At 33.2% G+C, this 20,763-nt stretch overlaps 1 protein-coding gene across 3 annotated transcripts in view; it reads right to left on the bottom strand.

The window, feature by feature from the left end:
* cd (peroxidasin homolog cardinal) overlaps positions 1–20,763 on the bottom strand; it is a 65,109-nt gene that overhangs the window by 4,844 nt on the left and 39,502 nt on the right. For all 3 annotated transcript variants that reach the window (XM_072546659.1, XM_072546656.1, XM_072546658.1), the window contains exons 4-9: positions 15,850–16,058; positions 10,283–10,547; positions 9,040–9,323; positions 8,374–8,571; positions 7,493–7,797; positions 2,148–2,368 (exon numbers count right to left, since the gene is read on the bottom strand). In XM_072546659.1, the coding sequence (XP_072402760.1) occupies positions 2,148–2,368; positions 7,493–7,797; positions 8,374–8,571; positions 9,040–9,323; positions 10,283–10,547; positions 15,850–16,058 (1,482 nt within the window). The remainder of the gene's footprint in view (positions 1–2,147; positions 2,369–7,492; positions 7,798–8,373; positions 8,572–9,039; positions 9,324–10,282; positions 10,548–15,849; positions 16,059–20,763) is intronic.

The following is a 20,763-nucleotide window of genomic DNA, read 5'->3' as shown; positions in this document are numbered from 1 at the left end:
CTAGGCTGGTAAAATATAGTAAAATTCTAGCAGAGCACTCTTGTGTTTTCAAAAAGATTTTTTATTCACCTAGCGTCAATGTGTATCTTGTTGAATGTTTCCCATTAACTGAGGCTTAGGGGTCAAAAATTATAAGGGTGGATCAAATTTAGTAAAAACCAGGCAAGCAATTTATATTTTCAGTTACAAGTAGAATACAGTAAAATTATAAAAATAGATTTTTTATCACCTTAAATTTTAACGTAGTAGAATTATTGACTCCTCATAGAGGGTAGTTGAAGGGTGAACAATTACTAGGATGGTAATGTATTAGTACAAATCTAGCATAATACTGTAGTATCTCATATTTCCGAAAAGATTTGCTTTGCATTCAACCAGCGTAAATGTGTAGATGGTGGAATTGGTGAAGTTGGTTAACATTTAGTAAAAACTAACCAGAGAGTTTCTTATTTTATTTATAAATAGTATTTAGTAAAATTATAAAACAAAACTTTTTCATCTTTAATTTAAACGTAGCAGAACTATTGACTTCCACTAAGGGTTAGTCGAGGGATAAAAAATTACTAAGTTGGTAATAAATTCGTAAAAACTTAGCAAAACACTGTGGTATATCATAAATAATTTTTGTTAATTACGCTGGCTCGAATATTAAGCTAGGAGGAACGTTTCCAAATAAGATTGGTTTAGATATGGAAACTTATCAGGGTAAAAATACTTTTTTATGTCAGTTATAAGTAGAGGATAGTAAAATTGTAAAAAAAGATTTTTTTCACGTTAAATTTTAACCTAACCTAACAGAATTATTGACTTATCACAAGGGGTAGTTTAGGCAAAGAATATAGACGCTAAGCGTCTATATTCTTTGGTTTAGGTGTGAAAAATTACTAGGGTGGTAATAAATTAGTAAAAACTTAGCAGAATACTGAGGTATTTCAAAAATACGTTTTTTTCTTATTTTGCTGGTTCAAATATTCAGCTAGTAGGAAAGTTTTCGAATAGGTTTATGGGAGCAAAATTATCAGGATGGTCAATTTTTAGTATAAACTTAACAAAACACTTTTTTATTTCAGTTATAAGTAGTGGACAGTAAATTTAAAAAAAAATTCTCCTTAAATTTTAATCTTACACAATTATTGACTTTTCACAAGGGGTAGTTAAGGGGTGAAAAATTACTAGGATGGTAATAAATTCGTAAAAACCTAGCAAAACACGGTGGTATATTATAAATATGTTTTTTTAATTCTGCTAGCTTGAACCGCAAGCCAGCAGAATGGCTCCCCTTAAGGGTGGTTTAATGGTGAAACAATATTAGGGTGGTAATAAATTAGTAAAAATTGGGTGAAAAAATATGCCATCAACAAAAAGTTTTTTTTTTAATTCAGCCATCTTGAACCTTAAGCCAGAAGAACCGCTCCCATTAAGGGTGGTTTGGTGGTGAAAAATTATTAGGGTGGTAATAAATTAGTGAAAAATGGGTGAAAAAATATGCCATCAACAAAAAGTTTTTTTTTTGAATTCTGCTAGCTTGAACCTTAAGCCAGCAGAATCGCTCCCATTAAGGGGGGTTTGGTGGTGAAAAATTATTAGGGTGGTAATAAATTAGTGAAAAATTGGTGAAAAAATATGCCATCAACAAAAAGTTTTTTTTTTTGAATTCTGCTAGCTTGAACCTTAAGCCAGCAGAATCGCTCCCCTTAAGGTTGGTTTGGAGGTGAAAAATTATTATGGTGGTAATAAATTAGTGAAAAATTGGTGAAAAAATATGCCATTAACAAAAAGATTTTTTATTTTATTATTCTGCTAGCTTGAACCTTAAGCCAGCAGAATCGCTCCCATTAAGGGTGGTTTGGTGGTGAAAAATTATTAAGGTGGTAATAAATTAGTGAAAAATGGGTGAAAAAATATGCCATCAACAAAAAGTTTCTTTTTTGAATTCTGCTAGCTTGAATCTTAAGCCAGCAGAATCGCTCCCCTTAAGGTTGGTTTGGTGGTGAAAAATTATTAGGGTGGTAATAAATTAGTGAAAAATGGGTGAAAAAATATTACGTAGGTTAAATTGGATTCCGCTCATGTGTCCCCGCTAGCTTAAGGGTCCTTTTATTTGCACCTTCCTAACAACCTAAAATTAACATAAATTATGAACATACTTATAAATGGCTTCCATATTATGCAACGCATTTGGGTCCACATAATCTTCCAAATCATTAAAATCTTTAGGTACCTTTAATCCACAAAGTTTTCTCCATTTTGTGTAACCTGGTAAACCGTGATCCCTGCCCCTTTGGACGTTGAGAGATACCAAATCTAGACCACATAGTTTTGGTTGCTTGAGTTGCTCAACTGTTCGTTCAAACATGTGCGATTTTAGCTAAAATTATTTAATTATAAACAAAATATAAGTAATAAGATGTGTAGGTGCTGAAGCTTTTTTTCTTGTGGCAGCTTTATATTAAGTACTCTCTTAATATGTATATATATATATATATATATATATATATATATATATATATATATATATATATATATATATATATATATATATAGAGAGAGAGAGGGGGGGACAGGGAGACAGGAAAGGCGCCTAATATTGGATACTTTTTTTAATTGAATTTTTTTGGGTCAAGAAAACATTTTAGAATAATTTTGTTGTACTTAAAATGTGCGATAACATCAATACAACAACTTATGCATACTAGAATATTTATTTCATTATTAAACAATGTAAGTGTTAGGCAAAAGTAAAAAATGACACCTTTTTCAAATAAAAAAAAGGTTCCTAACTTTGGATACCCTATCCAAAATTAGGAACCTATTTTTAAATACAAAAAACACAAACGTAAGTATTATTTTTGTCATTACCCACTTTTCTCCATGTTGGTCCTTTGAATAATGTTCAGTGCAGAAAATACACTCGGCGTCACTTTCTTAATCGGTATCCATATCTGAATCATCATCATAAGGAACGTGTGAGGAATCTGAAGATTCACTTTCTTCTTTTACTTTCTTCATCTTTTTATTTTCACCATCGTCTTCTTTTTAGTTTTTTTTAAACCTTAAATTTTGGCAACTGTTCTCTATATTTAAGTGATTCTTTTCTTTGTTTTTCTTTAATGCTAGCTTCTAAATCATTTTTGTACTACTTGTAATTAAAGCCGCAGAATCGGTTTTACGTCCTCTATTTGAAGTAGGTGTCGATGAACTGCAGGATGGTAAAGGTGAAAAGTCTTGAACTTTTACAATGTTCGATAACTGATTAATTTCTACACTGCTACCCATTTAATGTCTCGGGGAGGTTTTTTCAATAGACAGTTGAATTGAGATACTGGTGTGATTTGGTTCCAATGGCAAAGTCTTATCAGAAGTATGTTGTCGAGGCGGAGTTCTTTCTCTTTGTTTTTATAAAATAAAATGTGCTTCTAAAAAGATATTCCGATTGAATGGAAAAATTCTCTTCAAAAAATCCGCAGTAGCAGATTGCTAATAAGCAGGGCAGAATAATGAATTTATCTGAAAGGATCCTACAGATTATTCTTTAACCAATTTTGGATTTCTCTTGAATAGTATAAAACACAAATCTAACGGTTGGATTTTATGTGACGTATGGGGAGAGGGATGCATACAATAGAAATAAAATTTTTTCTCGTTAAGTCTATAACGTCCGGATTCCGTGTATGACTATAATGGCCGTCAAGAATGAGCAACACGGGATCGTCTTTTGAAGGTTTTACATGATTGATAAAATGTTGGTAAAATGCATCCATCGCGTAAAGATGTGGCTCTGTATCCATCCTGAAGGGTGACAATCAGCAATTGACCCAGCTGGAGCTCCGTCTGATAGCTCGGCCTTCATATTTTTGCGAGGGAATACAAATAACGGAGGAACGAATCCTCCGGCAGCATTCATGCACGTAACTACAGTTACTAGTGCCCCTCTTTCTGCACAAGTTACGGCTCCTACTTGTTTTTTTCCTTTTAGGGTGATGGCCCTAGCAATCTTGGATTGTACGATAGTGATACCTGTTTCATCAACATTATACACTCTTAGGGGGTTGAAATTTATCTTCCCCATAGAATTCTCCAGAACATCAAAAAAACGGTTGATATTTTCTGGGGTAAAACCTTTTATTCTGTTTTTTGAAATCCCCTGCGGTTTTCTTACAGATAAATTGGGATACCGTCTGAGGAAATTTCGGAGCCACTTTTTACCGGCATGTACCAAGTCTTCTTCCATTTCTGCTGATAAAACTGGTTTTCGGCCCATTCGTAGAGCGCATTGTGCTTTTGAGTCTTTGCCACGTTTGACATATAGCTTGATGGTTGATTTGGGAACGTTGAAGCACTTTGGCGCCTTTAAGTATCCCATTTGTTTACTTTTAAGAACATCAATAGCATTTTTCATATCTTCTGGATTCCACTTTTTATGTGGTAGTCGTTTTGTAGTCATTTTACTGAAAAAAAGTGTAGATAAACATGTTTTGAATTACATATAATTAGGTTCCTAATTTTGGATATCCAATTTTAAGATACCGTCTCTCTTCAATGGCGCTACAGCCCAAATCGGGCCTTGGCCTCCTCCAAACTATGCCTCCAACCTTGTCGATCCCACGCCGATCTTCTCCAGGTTCTCACGTCTAGTAAATTTTGCGCGTCCGCTGCCACTTCATCCTCCCATCTTTTCCGTGGCCTTCCTTTTGGTCTTGCGCCCTGCATTTTAAGATACCGTTCCTATCCAAAATTAGGCAACCTTCATCTTCAAGGTTATGTAATTAAAATAAAAAAATACTTGGCAGGTATGTTCAATTTAAATATTGAAGCTTATTCTACAACTATTTAAGAATATACCTGCCAAATTTCACTTTCATACTGTCAGTACCTACTTACCTTTTTATAACAGTTATCAGTTGGTTGGATAAACAACAAACTCGTATCACGAAAAAACATAATTATATGGTTCCATCTAGTAGTATACAATGGAACTATATGGTTTACACAGAACCATTTTATGTTAGAGACCTTTAGTTTTGTGCATTTAATTACAGAAAACTGTTAATAAGTTTTGAGATAAAGCAGTATCCAATATTAGGCAACTATCCAATATTAGGCGACTTTCCTCTATACACATGTATATATATATATATATATATATATATATATATATATATATATATATATATATATATATATATATATATATATATATATATATATATATATATATATACAAGGTGGTCCAGAATTATGTACATTAATTTCTAGAGCTCATAGTACGTCCAAAAATAAGGGTACTTCTTTATGTACACTTTTTTATAAAACTAAATAATAAGGGAGATACAACCCTTTAAAGGGGTGAATTGAAATTCTTATTTTTTCAAATATCTTCCAAACGGTTTTGAATACGGAGTTCATATTTTGGGAGTGATTATAAGACATTAGGATAATTAATTTCATGTCACCACCTACCACATCCTATATTAATACAGAGTAGTTTTGGAGGGTAAGTGGGGGTTATTGCGTCACATGTTTTTTAGTTTTTACATATTTTAAAAAAATATTTTAAAAATTGTTTCCTTAGACTTTTCTACGCAAAAAAGGTGCTCTTGTAATATTTCGATAGATATCACCGTTTTCGATTTATTTAAACTCGAAGGTATACATGTATTTTACTGTAATCGTTACATTTCTTAATATTCATCAAGTATGCTTTGGAATTGACACTTGTGTTAGCAACAACACTTTAATCTCAAGTAGTCTATGAATTGTCAGTGACGTTTAATAACAATTAAATTATTTTATCTACACTTTTATTGTACTCGACAGTGAAATTTGTTTAACACGTCTCTTTTGCTATATTTTTAAATTTGTTTGCCCGCAATATGGCACACTATTCAAATTCTGAGATGACAGACATACTCTTAGTATTAGGGAAATGTTCGGGAAATGCTGGTGCCGCTGTAAGACGCTACAGAGAAAAGTATCCGAACAGAAATATTCCCAATGCCAGGACTTTTGTAAGTACTGAACGACGACTGAGAAAAACCGGTTGTCTTCAAAGAAGGAATACATATGCTGGTCGTCGTAGAGAAGCAAGAAATGTTCGCGTTGAACAGCAAATATTGGATGCTGTAATAAATGACCCCACAATAAGTACACGCAGGTTAGGATTAAGAACGAATATTTCCCATCAAACTGTTTTAAGAGTTCTGCATGAAGAGCAATTACATCCTTACCACTATCGACAAGTGCAGGAACTGTTACCTGACGATATGCCACTTAGAGTTGATTTTTGTGAAGTATTGCAAAATAAAGTTCAAACTGCAACAAATTTTTTAAGCAACATTCTGTTTACAGACGAGGCCATATTTACAAGACAAGGTATGTTCAATTCTAGAAATACGCACTTCTGGGCTGAAGAAAATCCAAGGGCTACAATGGAAACTCACTTCCAACACACATTCAAGATAAACGTTTGGGCAGCTACTTTAGGAAATAGTTTCATAGGATACCACATCTTTCCCGGAAATTTAAATGGTAACATGTATTACAATTTTCTAGACAATATTTTACATGATAGTTTGGAAGATATTCCATTACAAATACGAAGAAACATGTTTTTCATGCATGATGGTGCTACACCACATTACACAAGAATTTGTAGAAGGTGGTTACATGAACATTTCCCTGATAGGTGGATAGGCCGGGATGCGGATGCACCGATTCATTGGCCTGCTCGTAGTTGTGATCTTAATCCAATGGACTTTACAGTATGGAGTTATTTGAAATCAATTAATACAGTAAATGAGTTAAGAGACAAAATTGAACAAGTATTTACCGATTTACAAAACGATCCAGTAACATTAAATGGATTAATGCGTTCGCTAAATAAAAGAATTAGATTATGTATTCAACAAAATGGAGGACATTTTGAACAGTTGTTGTGAAATATTATTTTCGCCATTAATTAAATGTTAAGTATTTATTAAGTTTTCCATTAATTTGTAATATTATTGCTAACACAAGTGTCAATTCCAAAGCATACTTGATGAATATTAAGAAATGTAACGATTACAATAAAATACATGTATACCTTTGAGTTTAAATAAATCGAAAACGGTGATATCTATCGAAATATTACAAGAGCACCTTTTTTGCGTAGAAAAGTCTAAAGAAACAATTTTTAAAATATTTTTTTAAAATATGTAAAAATTAAAAAACGTCTTATAATCACTCCCAAAATATGAACTCCGTATTCAAAACCGTTTGGAAGATATTTGAAAACATAAGAATTTCAATTCACCCCTTTAAAGGGTTGTATCTGCCTTATTATGCAGTTTTATAAAAAAGTGTACATAAAGAAGTATCCTTATTTTTGGACGTACTATGAGCTCTAGAAATTAATGTACATAATTCTGGACCACCTTGTATATATATATATATATATATATATATATATATATATATATATATATATATATATATATAGAGTAACAGGTACCTCGTTAGTGAAATAAGAATCACTGGCTTCGATAGTTGTATTCATAGCTCCCTTTAGTGTTCTATCCATTTCTCCTTGCTTATACAAACCAAAAGGATTAAACAACATCTTATGCATTTGCACATATTCCGGAGATGACGTATCATTTGCAAGGAGTTTCATCAGCCCTGGAATAATGGAATGAGCGAATCTAAACGCTGCAGTTGCGAAATTATTCGCGATGTCGGGATTTAGGCTGTCATTATATTTCTTAGAATACCCCCATTTGAGTGGCAGTAAGTCATATTTTTGCATTAGGTTGTGACCTAGAAATAAAGAAAATAGGTGATCAATGACTGCACTCTAACCGGGTCGTACTAAGTAATTTAGAAATTAGCATTTTCCCTTAGTATATGGTATTTGTAACTAAGTAATTTGCATCGCGTTATTATCATTGATAGTACTTAGTGTTTCCTAAAACCGCAGTTATAAGTTAAATTCTTTCATTCAAACCAGCAGTGTTGCTAGTAGTTCGCTTTTAACATAAAAACGACATTATACTAAGCAGTTATTCTCGTAAATAGATATAATAGTAAAATTAGCTTCAGTGAAGTATCCCTCAACACAGTGTTACTGGACAACACCGCCATATAAACGTTACTTAGTGTCTAGCTAAAATCAGAAATTGCTTTTAATCTTAGAATTAAATTTAAGTTAGTGATTTATGCGTCTTTTATTCTAGCCTAGGCTGGTGGTCGTTCAATTCTTCTCTCTACGACCTTTTACACCACCCACCATAGATAAAAGGATAAAAAAATTGATGAGAATTTATACATATAAGTCGATATTGAGTTCTAAAGCATTTGTAACGTATATTTGTAACTTAGAAGATTTTTACTTACCTAATAAAATTGGTAGAAATTCATTATAGGTTATATGTTGAATTTGAGCCGCTACTATTCTTCGTGTCTCTTGAAAAATGGTCTCATCGTCCCAGTGAGAGTTAATTTTTGACAAATTTTCGGCTATGCTGTTATGTTGGCGTACCCACAGCAAATGCATGGTGGTTAAATGTACATTTTCGTTTGCTCTAGCATCGCCTAAAACGAGATTGTTGAAATTATATTTAGAATTTAGGTTGATTATAGAAAATAAAGATAATAGGTGTCTTCTTCTTTAAGTGCCAACTTCAACAGTGGAAGTGCATGGGAATAGTTGAGTCTTGTAGTGCTTAAAATTATCCAAAATTTCAAAGCGATCGATTAAATAGTTTAAAAGCTATTTTATTTATTTATCACAAATTTTGCATTTGCATTTGCATTTTGCAACAATAAAAGTCAGAAAATAATGAAGTTACAGTAATTCTACGGGTAGCTTATGAAAGAAGAAGATATATTCTATCAATACTATTAAAAAAAATGAAAAACAATTTTAAATACTGCAAAATCATTTTGCAAAAAAATATCGATTTCTTGCTTATAAATAATTAAAAAGCTTTTTAATTATTGCCTGCAGGAAAATAATTTTTTCATATTTTTGAAAGAAAAATATTCTATTGTGCTGCTAACCTGTCGTAAAACAATATTTTCCTTCCATTCTCTCTTCTTCCCGATTGCATCCATCATTAAAATCTTCAGAAATCGGTAAGAGATCTCGTCCATCTTCTGTAATCAGTACTTTCATCGTACCTTTAGGAGAATCTCTCAGTTTCTTTGCGAAATCTTCATCAGCGCTATAAATAACTGATCCGTCGATGAACGAGGTGACCTGGTTTAATTGTTCTCTTGATCCTAGACAACAGGTCGGTGCTGGAGCTGATCTGACGAATTCTATACAGCTGACGTTATATTCTCTAAAAACAAGAACTCTAAATTAACTCAACTTTGTCTAAAACTAAACATATATATATATATATATATATATATATATATATATATATATATATATATTAAACTTAGAGCTAAGATTAATATTAATTTTTATAATAATATTAATCTTAGCTCTAAGTTTAATTGTACTAACCGCGGAAATCTTTCCGAACATTTTATATATATATATATATATATATATATATATATATATATATATATTGATGCCACGCTATATTCATCATATGTACTATACGTCTCACGTTGTTTGATTTGATGTGCCATATGCTAGGATTCTGCTAGTTGTTTATTTTGTACTCAGTCAGAGGTCTTCTTCAAGTCAATAAAGCAAATTTACCTTATAGTGTATCTATTATCATCTATACTGCCATATAATATTCCATATGTCCTCAGACGTTCTTTAATAAAAAAGATGCTGTGTAGTGCCCTTTTTTTGTCTTTATTATATTCGTTATATCCTCCCCTTTCATTTGTTGTGTCGCATGTTAGCACTAAGGGCATTTTTATGTATGCATTTTTTGATCCAATAGGAGATTTATAAAACACAATCTCTAAATCTTTCACTACAAGTTGGAGTGAGGTGATTGATGTGTTCTTTCCAGATAAGTTTTTGGTCGAATTGGTTTGAATATAATTTTTTTATTTTAGAGGAAAGATCGGGTGTAGATGCTAATGTTTTTTTCAAAGGCTTCTTCTTCTTCAGGTTCCTTCTGCTATCGGAGGTTGGAAATCATCATCGCTATTTTAATTTTATTGGCCACGCTTCTGAATAATTCTAATGAGCTGCAACCGAACCACTCTCTCAAATTTCTTAGCCAGGATATTTTACGTCGTCCTGGGTTTCTCTTCACTTGCATAATTAACCTTTTCTATATACATATATCTATAATTACTAATAGTAAATATTTCTTCTACATCTTACCTAAAAGGATCTTCTTCATCCAATTGTACTGGAAAACACTCGGGCGATGTGAATACATTATAATCGCAACAGGAGATCGTACTTCCATTTGCTTTCTGGCTCAAAGCTGTAGCCGTAATGTCGTGGTCTAAAAATTGACCCCACACAGCCAGCATTACGGAAAATTTTGGATCGTCTCTATAGAACGGTCTATGGACTATCAGACTGACTGTTCTAGATGAAGGTAGAGGTCGTCCGGATTTAGAAATTCTTGGTTTGCTTATGCCTGTAAATAATACAAAAGAAAAACGTATACTTATATCTCACAAATTGGCAACTTTTTGGATAATTGCTAGACACTCGACAGCCAATGGTCTACTGTACTGTATAGCACAAAAAGTACGAAAGTAAATTGCTTTAGTAATGAAAATATGAAAGAAGAAATTTCTAAATTGCTCTAAATTGAATTAAAAAAATCCTTTTATAATCTATTTTGGGAGTACGGTCCTGACGGTGATAAAATATATCACGTTATAAACTGTGACCTCCAAGTCAACTTAGTAAACGTAACGTGAGTACCAAAAACCACCTCATAATATCATTCTATATTAATAATAATATAACCTATAAAGTACCAAAGGAATAGAAACAAAACTATGTAGTTTTGGGTCAGGATCCACACTGGTTTTTGTACCGGTGACAGGACCGGCCTTGCAGCGCCTGCGATATCAATCAAATATGACTTCGAGTAACACCATGAATACTACTCACACTTTATCTCCTGTCTCATATTCCAGTGTTGTTAACGTATTCAAAGATCCAACAAACGAACAAGCTATAGGGCTTTTCAGTAGTGAAGGAACTTGAGTTCATTAGTATATCATAGCCATAGGTTCAGTAGTTGATCCACGTAATGTATCCTTCGCTTCCAGAATTGCCCACTGCTTCATTCCCACAAGTATGTTAATATAAAAGAAACTCAAGTAGAAATAAGAAGACTTATCTCTCCAGTTCAAAGACTAGTAATATCAAATGCTTGCCCCATTGTTCCAAACACGTTAATTGGACAACAACTACATAAGATGTGTATAAACTCCGTTTCAGAAATGAATTTCCTAAAAGTAGGTATGCCTGATAGCGAATACAGTCATGTCTTGAGTTTTAGAAGGCAAATATTTATCACATCTTCAGAAGCTATGTCTATTCCTGATTCTTTCATCATTTCTCACAAAACAAAATGCAAGACTATTGGTCACTAGCAAGCTATATGCTCTGACTAAGTAAATCCTACTAGTGGGATCGGTAAGATAGTTTCGAAACAAATTCAGATTTCTGCTTTAATCTGAACCTTCTGTAAATGCAAGGTATAACAGACGTTGATAAAGATGTTAATAGAGACATGCGGAATCTAAAATGTGCATTCCACGACATGTCTATCAACTAAGCAGAAATCCTTAACGAATTTGTTTCTTGTACTCATACAGAGTACAAGAAACAGAGTTTCTAGCGTTAGAATAACGATAGAAAAACATAGAAGCTTCTATAATCCCCATTAACAACTCTGACAGCCCCTTAAATGCTCCTATAACTCTTCAAGAAGAATTTTCTCTCGCAAATCTAAAACACATCTGGAGGGCGAGATGATATTCTACTTCATAAAAAAGTTACCATTCGGAGCCAAATTAATTCTGTTAGATTTATTTAATCCCTGTATCATGATGAAGCATGAATTCCCAAACCTCTGGTCTCAGGCAATAATCATTTCTATCATTAAGCCTAACAAACCAAAAGACAACCATACATCTTACCGACCTATCTCTCTTACATGTTGCATTTGCAAGACCCTAGAAAAAATTTTAAACCTCCGCCTTATATGGTACTTAGAAAATAGTAATTTTGCTTACTCCCTTTCAAAGTGGTTTTCGAGGAGGTAGATCCACATTAGACAGTCACGTTGCATTACAGACTTCAATTAATGAAGCTTTTGCAAACAACCAAAAACTAATAGCAATATTTTTCAGACAATCTCATTCAAGGTCACATAGTCGCATTTATTATAAAAAACTTTTTAAAAAATCGCCCAATTTAACTTAGAATAAATGGTATTACAAGATCATCCATGATATTAAACAAAGGAGTCCCTCAAGGTTCAATTACCGGCTTCAAAGTTGGATGATAAAAACGGGATTTGTTTTTTCTAGTGAAAAAACACGATACTAATAAAAACAATTCCACATCCCCGATAAACTGATAAGATTGGTTAAGGCTACAATGGGTAAAGTTGTTTGCAAAGTCGAAATACAGGGCGAACAATCACAGGCATTTGAAACGCATGTTGGGCTGCGACAGGGAGATGCGCTGGCGTGTCTCCTTTTCAACATAGCTTTGGAAAAGGCGGTCAGGGATGCCCGAATAGACAGCAGAGGAAACATTTTTAATAAATCATCCCAAATTTTGGCATATGCAGATGATATTGATCTAGTTGCCCGCACAACACGCAAGCTAGAAGAAATGTATACCACCTTGTCAAACGCCTCAAAAAATATGCGCCTGCAAGTAAATGAAAATAAAACTAAGATAATGGCATCAACACCCAACAATAGAGCCAGAAACATCGGCCACCAATTCACGGTTGATAATTCTACCTTTGAAGTGGTGGACAAATTCACATACTTAGGCTCCCTGATCACCAAGGAGAACGTCATGACGGAAGAAATCAAGCGAAGAATAATCCTAGCAAACAAATGCTATTTTGGACTGAGTAGACATATGAGAAGCAGAAACTTAAGCCAAAAAACAAAAATAACCATATACAAAACCCTTATACAACCAGTGTTGACATATGGGTCGGAGACATGGACCATTTCCAAGGCAGATGAAAATCTCCTGCTTATATTTGAACGAAGGATCCTGAGAAGAATATTTGGTGGCATCTGTGAAAATGGTGTTTGGAGAAGGAGGTACAACTACGAGATATATCACAGATATAAACATATATTTGGTGGTAAAGACGTAGTATCCTTTATAAAAATAGGAAGACTAAGATGGGCAGGACATCTGGCAAGATCACAGCAGAACAACCCACCTAGAAGAATCCTTATGTCACAACCTGTGGGAAGTAGAAATAGGGGTAGACCAAAACTCAGATAGAGGAATGGTGTAGATGAGGATGGTAGACAAATAGGCGCAGCAAACTGGCAACAGTTGGCAATGGATAGAACTGACTGGCGTAATAGACTTGGGAAGGTCGAGGCTCTTTTATAGGGCTGTAGCACCAATGATGATGATGATGAATAAAAACAAACCAAGAGAGGCTTTTTTCGGGAGGTGTTTAACAAAAATTTCAATTTAGGCTTTTTTAAACCACGTACAGATATATGTTCCACATGTTTATCACTAGAGGAAAAAATTAAACGATCTGAAGGAGGTGCGAAAGCTAATTTATATATGTCAAAAAAGAATCCACAAGCTACGAGCCAGGGCATTCTATAATTTACTTAAGGTAGAAAATACCAACATAACCACTTTCTGCTTCGACCTTCAGAAAAACCTGTCCTCACCAAAAGTGCCAGACCAGCAGCCATATTACAGTAGGCAGATTTATATACATAATCTTACTGTCGTTCAGGGATACTCAAAGGCTGCACTTGGGCATCAGAACTCATTCAGCTATTGCTGGATCGAAAACCAATACGGGAAATCTTTCAATCATGTAGCATCTGCAATCTGGCACCGTTTATGCCAAACACATATGTCAAAGGTAAGTACTGTGAGACTTGTGTGTGACGGATGTGGCGGTCAAAATAAGCACAGGATTATGCTTACTATGTACTTGACAAGGTTATGGAAGCGAGCTTCACTGAATATAAAGACAATGGAGCTATTATTCTCTGTTAGAGGGTACTCATTTATTCCTCTCGACAGGATATTTGTGCTGATTGAAAAAGAAATAAAAAACTTGAAGTAGTAGCAAATCCTGCAAAATATTACAATGAAATGAAAGATTATACCACTGTTTTGTTAGTTGACCAATATTTTAAGCGATCCCTCAAAAAACCTGGAGACATTTTGGTGAAGAGTGACCCAAAATTCAACGTTTCAATTGGAGTGTTTCTAAGCTTAACCATGATTAAAGAAAGGTTATCTCGTATCAATCCTACTATAACTGAAGCCAACAATATACAAAATGTCAGTCTTGAGAAGTTAAAAGACGTCCAAAATTTGCTTGAAATTCATTTTGACTCCAGAATCCAAGGTTGGAATACTACAAAGCACCTTTACAGAACATGGATCTACCAAGCATACCTAACCACGAAGACTCATTCTGTGGTCCTCAAAGTGAAGAAAATATAACACTATCTGTAAAATTTCATTAAAATAAAATTAATATTGACAAGAATGACTTTTGATTTAACTAGACCCAAAGTTACAGTATTAGTATCACAATCGCCAATGTTCATTTTTCTTTTTAAATTTTCTCAGTAGATACTTCATAGACTGTAAAAAATGTGTGTGAAACAAAATTCTTATTACATATTTACAACAAATTATAATAATTAGGCAAATCGTAACCGAAATAAAGCTACCACAGAATTTCGCGGTTTCTATAAAATTGGTCAAGGTGGAGATAGGCGACTCAATTAAATATTACTACTATTGCAATTTGTGAAAAAAGTGTGCAGAAATGTGAAAAGTTAATAGAAGAATGTTGGATGCGTGAAAATCGCATCGAAGCAGTTAATGGATGGATCTAATTCTTGATTTCAATGTAAGGTAATATGTTTTCATTTTACCATTAAGAGAAATTTTGGTGTTATTGTTATTATTTTATCAGTAAATACTTACCAGTACAATTTAAAAACAATAAAACTTGTAATTTTTTACTATTTTTACATTAATAAGTGTATATTTCTCTAACTGAATGTAAAATACATGACCAGTTAATATTGTATTTTTGCTTGTCTTCGACATTACTTTAAATATTGGGACAATTTACTATTAACTTTCTCAGCAGATCGCAATGGACCACAGTCAAAGCTTTCATCCCTAATCCAAAATGGTCGCAAATTCATGAAAAATAAAACACCATTTTTGACGGTGAAAAGACTAATTTTTTCGTTACTATTTTTTTTTTCTTATACATTCTTTGCTTTTACTAAATTTTAGTATATCGTGCTCGTGCTGTTTTGACCCAGCACATTTAATCATATAATCTAATGAAAATGCTCACCGTACATGAAATATTGTTGACCGAAAATGTTTATGATCGATAATTTTTGCATCCTAGATTGTTGATAATTTGCCCACTTCACGCAAAGGCGTACATTTTAAAATGGTCTAAAAGTACACGTTTCAGAAATGAGCCACTGAAATTTCACATGAAAGCGCTTGAATTGCATTAAACCAGCTATTCTTACAATATGAATCAAGAAAATTTGCTCAATTAATAAACCTTTTTAAAAATAATTTATCTGATAAGTGAATTAAGACGAATTTAAAATTGATCTTAAATTTAATTTGTTAATAAACATTTAGAAAGTATATTAGACCTTTTACATTAACCAATTAGAATATATTCTTGTACTTACCGTCAGCATAATCTGGAGGTAGCATTCTTCTAAAACGCCTAAAGGCAACCCCATATTCCTGTGGTTTCTTTAAATTATTACACGAACCATTAAACGAGCGATATTTGTGAAATTTGTTGCATTCTATTCTTGTATTTTCGCATAGTTTATTAGTTGATATCAGCGTATTCTCACATATAACTTCTACAGGTTTGTTATCCGTTTTATTTCTAAAAGCAGACAGTGTTTTGATTACTTAAGATGGCATTAATACAGAGACCTAGGTAGCTCAGATGTGCTCAAAGATGTGGGTTTGATTCCTGGTATAAAATTCAAAATATATTGCTAAGATCATTATTCCAAGGTCCTAGCCATCACTATTCGTTCTCGCACTCTGTGTGTTACAAGGTTGATCACCTAAACAATAACTCTTTATGAACTTACTATATACCGCTGTTACCTACAAACGTAAAAAGTTCGTTTTTTTTTGTTTAACATTGTTTTTGGCGTCTATCGCGTTTTGTGACCGCTGAAAATGACGGAAAGATGCGAGAAAAAACAGACCAAGTATATCAAAGCTAAAACAGAAGAGTCTATAGAGTTCCAGGTTGTAGAGTTACACATGAGAGTAACATCCCTATCCCATAACAAAAATATTTTTACGAAATTCACAACTAAATATACCGGATGGAACTTACGAAACAAGAATTTTATAAATAGAATAAGGAGTACAACACAGAACACACCAAGATGTATACTATAGCTGTTAAAATACCACAGAAGAATACGGCAAATAGTTATTGCCTTCAAACTTATTAGCCACAGATTAGGTATTCTAAGAATCAAGCAAAAATTATTTAATTTGAGATGATCGATGCACATGCACCTACGGAAGAAAAGAAAGAAGAACAAAAGGACCAGTTGTATAAAAAAAATGAAATCTGCTTATAAGATATGCTCCCGAAGTGGCTTCAAAATTGTGATTGGTGACCTAAATGCAAACCTAATATAATAATACAATATTTTGCGGTTTCAAACATAAAATCTTCTTCTCAAATGGTTTAATATTACAACGCCACTGCCTAGCTCAGCGGTTCCCAACCTTTTTTAGCTTGAGGCACACAAACTTAAAAACTCGTTCAGCCATGGCACACTTGGGTAAATAATCTCTACAGGGTGTCCCATAATTAATTGGACATTAGCAAATGGGTGATAGCTGATATCAAAATAAAACGTTTGAGCTCAAATTGCTTGGGCAAAATGTTGCTAGTTTGCGTTCTACAGGGTGATTCATTAATATTTTTTTATATTATTTTTAGGGATATATTGAAAACTATTTAATCGATTTAAGTGAAATGTGGTATCTTGCTATTATTTAGTATGCTTAATATGAAAATGATATTAGTTTTACCATTGACACTAGGTGGCGCCACCTACTATAACATTGGTTCATTAATATGGCCATAATTTTTTTGTCCGCTCTGTATAAACATTCTAGGAAGAAAAACATAAAATAACATTCAATTTTACACCAAAATTGTATTCTTGTTTCAAATCAAAAAAGTACACCGTTTTCGAAATAAACGTATTTTTTAGAGACGGGCATAAAATGAAAAAATTTTATAAAAACTTATGTAAATTCAAACATGATTTAAAAGGTCTTAAATATCAGTGAATATTAAATGCATTAGTAGTAGATAATTTTTGCAAACAAAATGTATATGATTGAAATAATTATTTTTATTAAACCTTTTACACAGTAACAAATATTTAAAAAAATCAGAAATTAAATTAAATCCAACAAAGAAGTGAATATAAAACAATTGACAAAGTGAATAATTCAAAACGAAACGAAAAAAAATTACAATAAGTGTTGAAAATGTTCACCATTAGATAAACTATAATAATATACATACATAATCTAATTCCTTTGTGTAAGTTTTGTCTAATTTTAAATAATGAGTTTCTTTGAGCCCTAATTAAGTTAACACCCACTACAATATTTTGCCATAACTCTTGACGGTTATTTTTTTTTATAAATAAGTGACTTTAGGTAGCCCCACAAGTGAAAGTCGAGGGGATTTAGTTCGGGACTGCGTGCTGGCCATGGGTATACACTACCTCTACCAATCCACATTTGAGGATAAATTTCATCTAGATAATTTCTAAAACTTCTAGGCTCTAATGTGGGGGTGCATCATCATGCCTGTACCAAGAGTTACGTCTCAAATTTAGAGGAATTTCTTCTAAAAGGTAAATTTTGGTAAAGGTTGATAAATCTTCTCTCAAAAAATTTAGATACGTTACTCCGTCAAGCCTAGTTGGTAATTTGAATGGTCACACAATACAATTCCCAAATATGCAACACCAGATATTTATGCAAAACTCATGTTGAAAATGATGTTCTTGTCATGCATGAGGATTTTCTGTCGCATAGGTCTATTGCGCCAGTTAAACACACCTCTTCTAGTAAATGTGGATTCATCGATAAATAAAAATTTATTATAAAACATTGGATCGTCTAAATGCCGCCCTATCATAAACTGACTAAATCAGAGCCTTGCTGGAAAATCCTGTGGTAAAAGATTCTGTACTTGAGTAAAACGATACGGATACAGATTTTCTGTTCGTATTATTCTTGATGCCTTAGATTTGCTTATACCAGTGGCAGCAAAAACAAGTCTTGTACTGGTTTCTGGATCTTCTGCAACACGCACAACAATTTCATCCGCCATATCCGAATCAATTCCTCTCGGTCTTCCAGCATTCCTGTTTTTGTGATAAAATGACCCTGTTTCGCCTAATCTGTCGAACAATGATCTAATAGTTTTATGGTTTGGTTGCCTTCTATTGGGATAAAGTTCGAAATAGCGTTGAGCTACTTTCCAAAAAAAAAACTTTCCTGTGCATGCAAACAGATCATATCGCGCATTTCTACATTAGAAAATTTACTATGACAATTTTACCTTTATTTTAACTGGTTTATAAAAAACTTTGCAAAGCACAAAATCACTTTGATAAATAGTGACTCGCACTGCACTTTGACAACTAATAATAAATAAATTCATAGTTACGTCTACGTAATTACGAAAACTAATATCATTTTCATATTTAGCATACTAAATAATAGCAAGATATCAAATTTCACTTAAATCGGTTGAATAGTTTTCAATGTATCCCTAAAAATAATATAAAAAAATATTAATGAATCACCCTGTAGAACGAAAACTAGCAACATTTTGCCTAAGCAATTTGAGCTCAAACGCTTTATTTTGATGTCAGCTATCACCCATTAGCTAATGTCCAATTAATTATGGGACACCCTGTATAATGAGTATAATCATAAAGTATTGTTATGTAGTAACATAATTCATTGAGTTATTGCTGTGCTCATTATGGAAACTAATTAGGAAAATTAAGAAAACAAAATTTTAATGCACTTACAAACATATATTTTGTGTTAAAAGGGACGAGTTGATAATAAAAAATAATGGAGTATAAAACAGAATGTCCGTCTATGTAAAAATAATGTAAAAACAGTGACACCATATCCAATGCTATATTTGTGCTTGGTGACCCTTCATTATTAAATCCTTTCTAGGATGTATTGTAGACAAGCACACCCTCAAGTCGTCCTCTAAAGATTTTAGTTGTGAACAATCTTTTTTCTTGATGGCGGTCATCGACGAGAAAGCAGATTCACAGATATAAAAAGTTGAAAACGGTATTATTGCATTCATAGGTTTCTTTACACAACAGCTCCTCTTTAAGTTCATAGAATTATTAAAGGTCACGTCCGCGAGATAACCATCTTACTTCTGTATGCAACAATAGCTGCTTATGCTCAAAATTTATAGCAGAATACAAACTGTTAAATAATCTCGCTTTTAAAGGTCTACTTTTGATGTAATTCACTATTTTCACAACAGTTTGCAAAACGTCATTTACTTCAGGCATCAATGACTTAGCAACAAGTACCTTCTCTGTGTAAAAAACAATGTGTGAAAATAATATCTGAATTTTCCTTTTGGACTAAAGCCAGAAACCCTGTTAAGTGTCCTACCATTGCAGGGCAACCATCTGTGCAAACACTCAAACAAGACAGCCAAGACAAACCAGCAGTAATATCTAGTCCTGTTGTATTCTAAATGAGGTCTTTACAAAATAAAAACTGTTCAATTGCGTTAGATTCGCAGATAAATCTAACAAAAGCAATAACCTGGGGTTTCCCAGTTATATCTGTGGATTCGTCCACTTAAAGCGCAAAAATTCAGCTGTTTTGAGCTGTTCATTTGCTTGGGATTCAGCATCCTTAGACATGTCCTTTTACGTCTTTTAATCTTATTATTAGATAATGGTATTTTTTTAACCTCTTTTTCACATTCTTCACCAAACATAATTTTAACAATTTCACAGCATGCTGGCAAAGTACTCGTCTCGGCAGTTGTATGGGATTTCATATTTTTTACAATCAACTCAGCCACAGCCTAATTGGCTTCTTGTACTTTATCCGACATAGATGAAAGTTTTTAAAAGTAGAAGCCTGAGTAGACTACTTTGACAAGAGCCTTTTAAAATATTCAAGAGGTTTTTCAGCCGCAAATGAATGATTTGTAAGTAGGTGTCTTTTTAACTTACTCGGCACCAAGGCTTCGTTGGACAGCTGTTGACCACATATCAAGCATCGAGCAGGTTTAGGCTCTTTACCACCAGATGACGTGAAACCGAACGATAAATAATTTTCATGGTACTGACGAACAATTTCCTTTACGTTTACACAATCACTATTGGTAATCCGTTTGCGTTTCGCAGGTATACACTCCGAAATGTTTTCATCATCAGTCAGATGTTCATTACGTTCACTTGAACTGGTACTCGCACTAGCACTAGCTAATTCACTCCTAATTAGAAATCGATCCATTTTAAAAGCGAGCA

This window comes from Diabrotica undecimpunctata, chromosome 10 (assembly GCF_040954645.1).
Source record: "Diabrotica undecimpunctata isolate CICGRU chromosome 10, icDiaUnde3, whole genome shotgun sequence".
Taxonomy (NCBI): domain Eukaryota; kingdom Metazoa; phylum Arthropoda; class Insecta; order Coleoptera; family Chrysomelidae; genus Diabrotica; species Diabrotica undecimpunctata.
The sequence above is the reverse complement of the archived record's forward strand: the minus strand, read 5'-3'. Positions and strand labels throughout refer to the sequence as shown.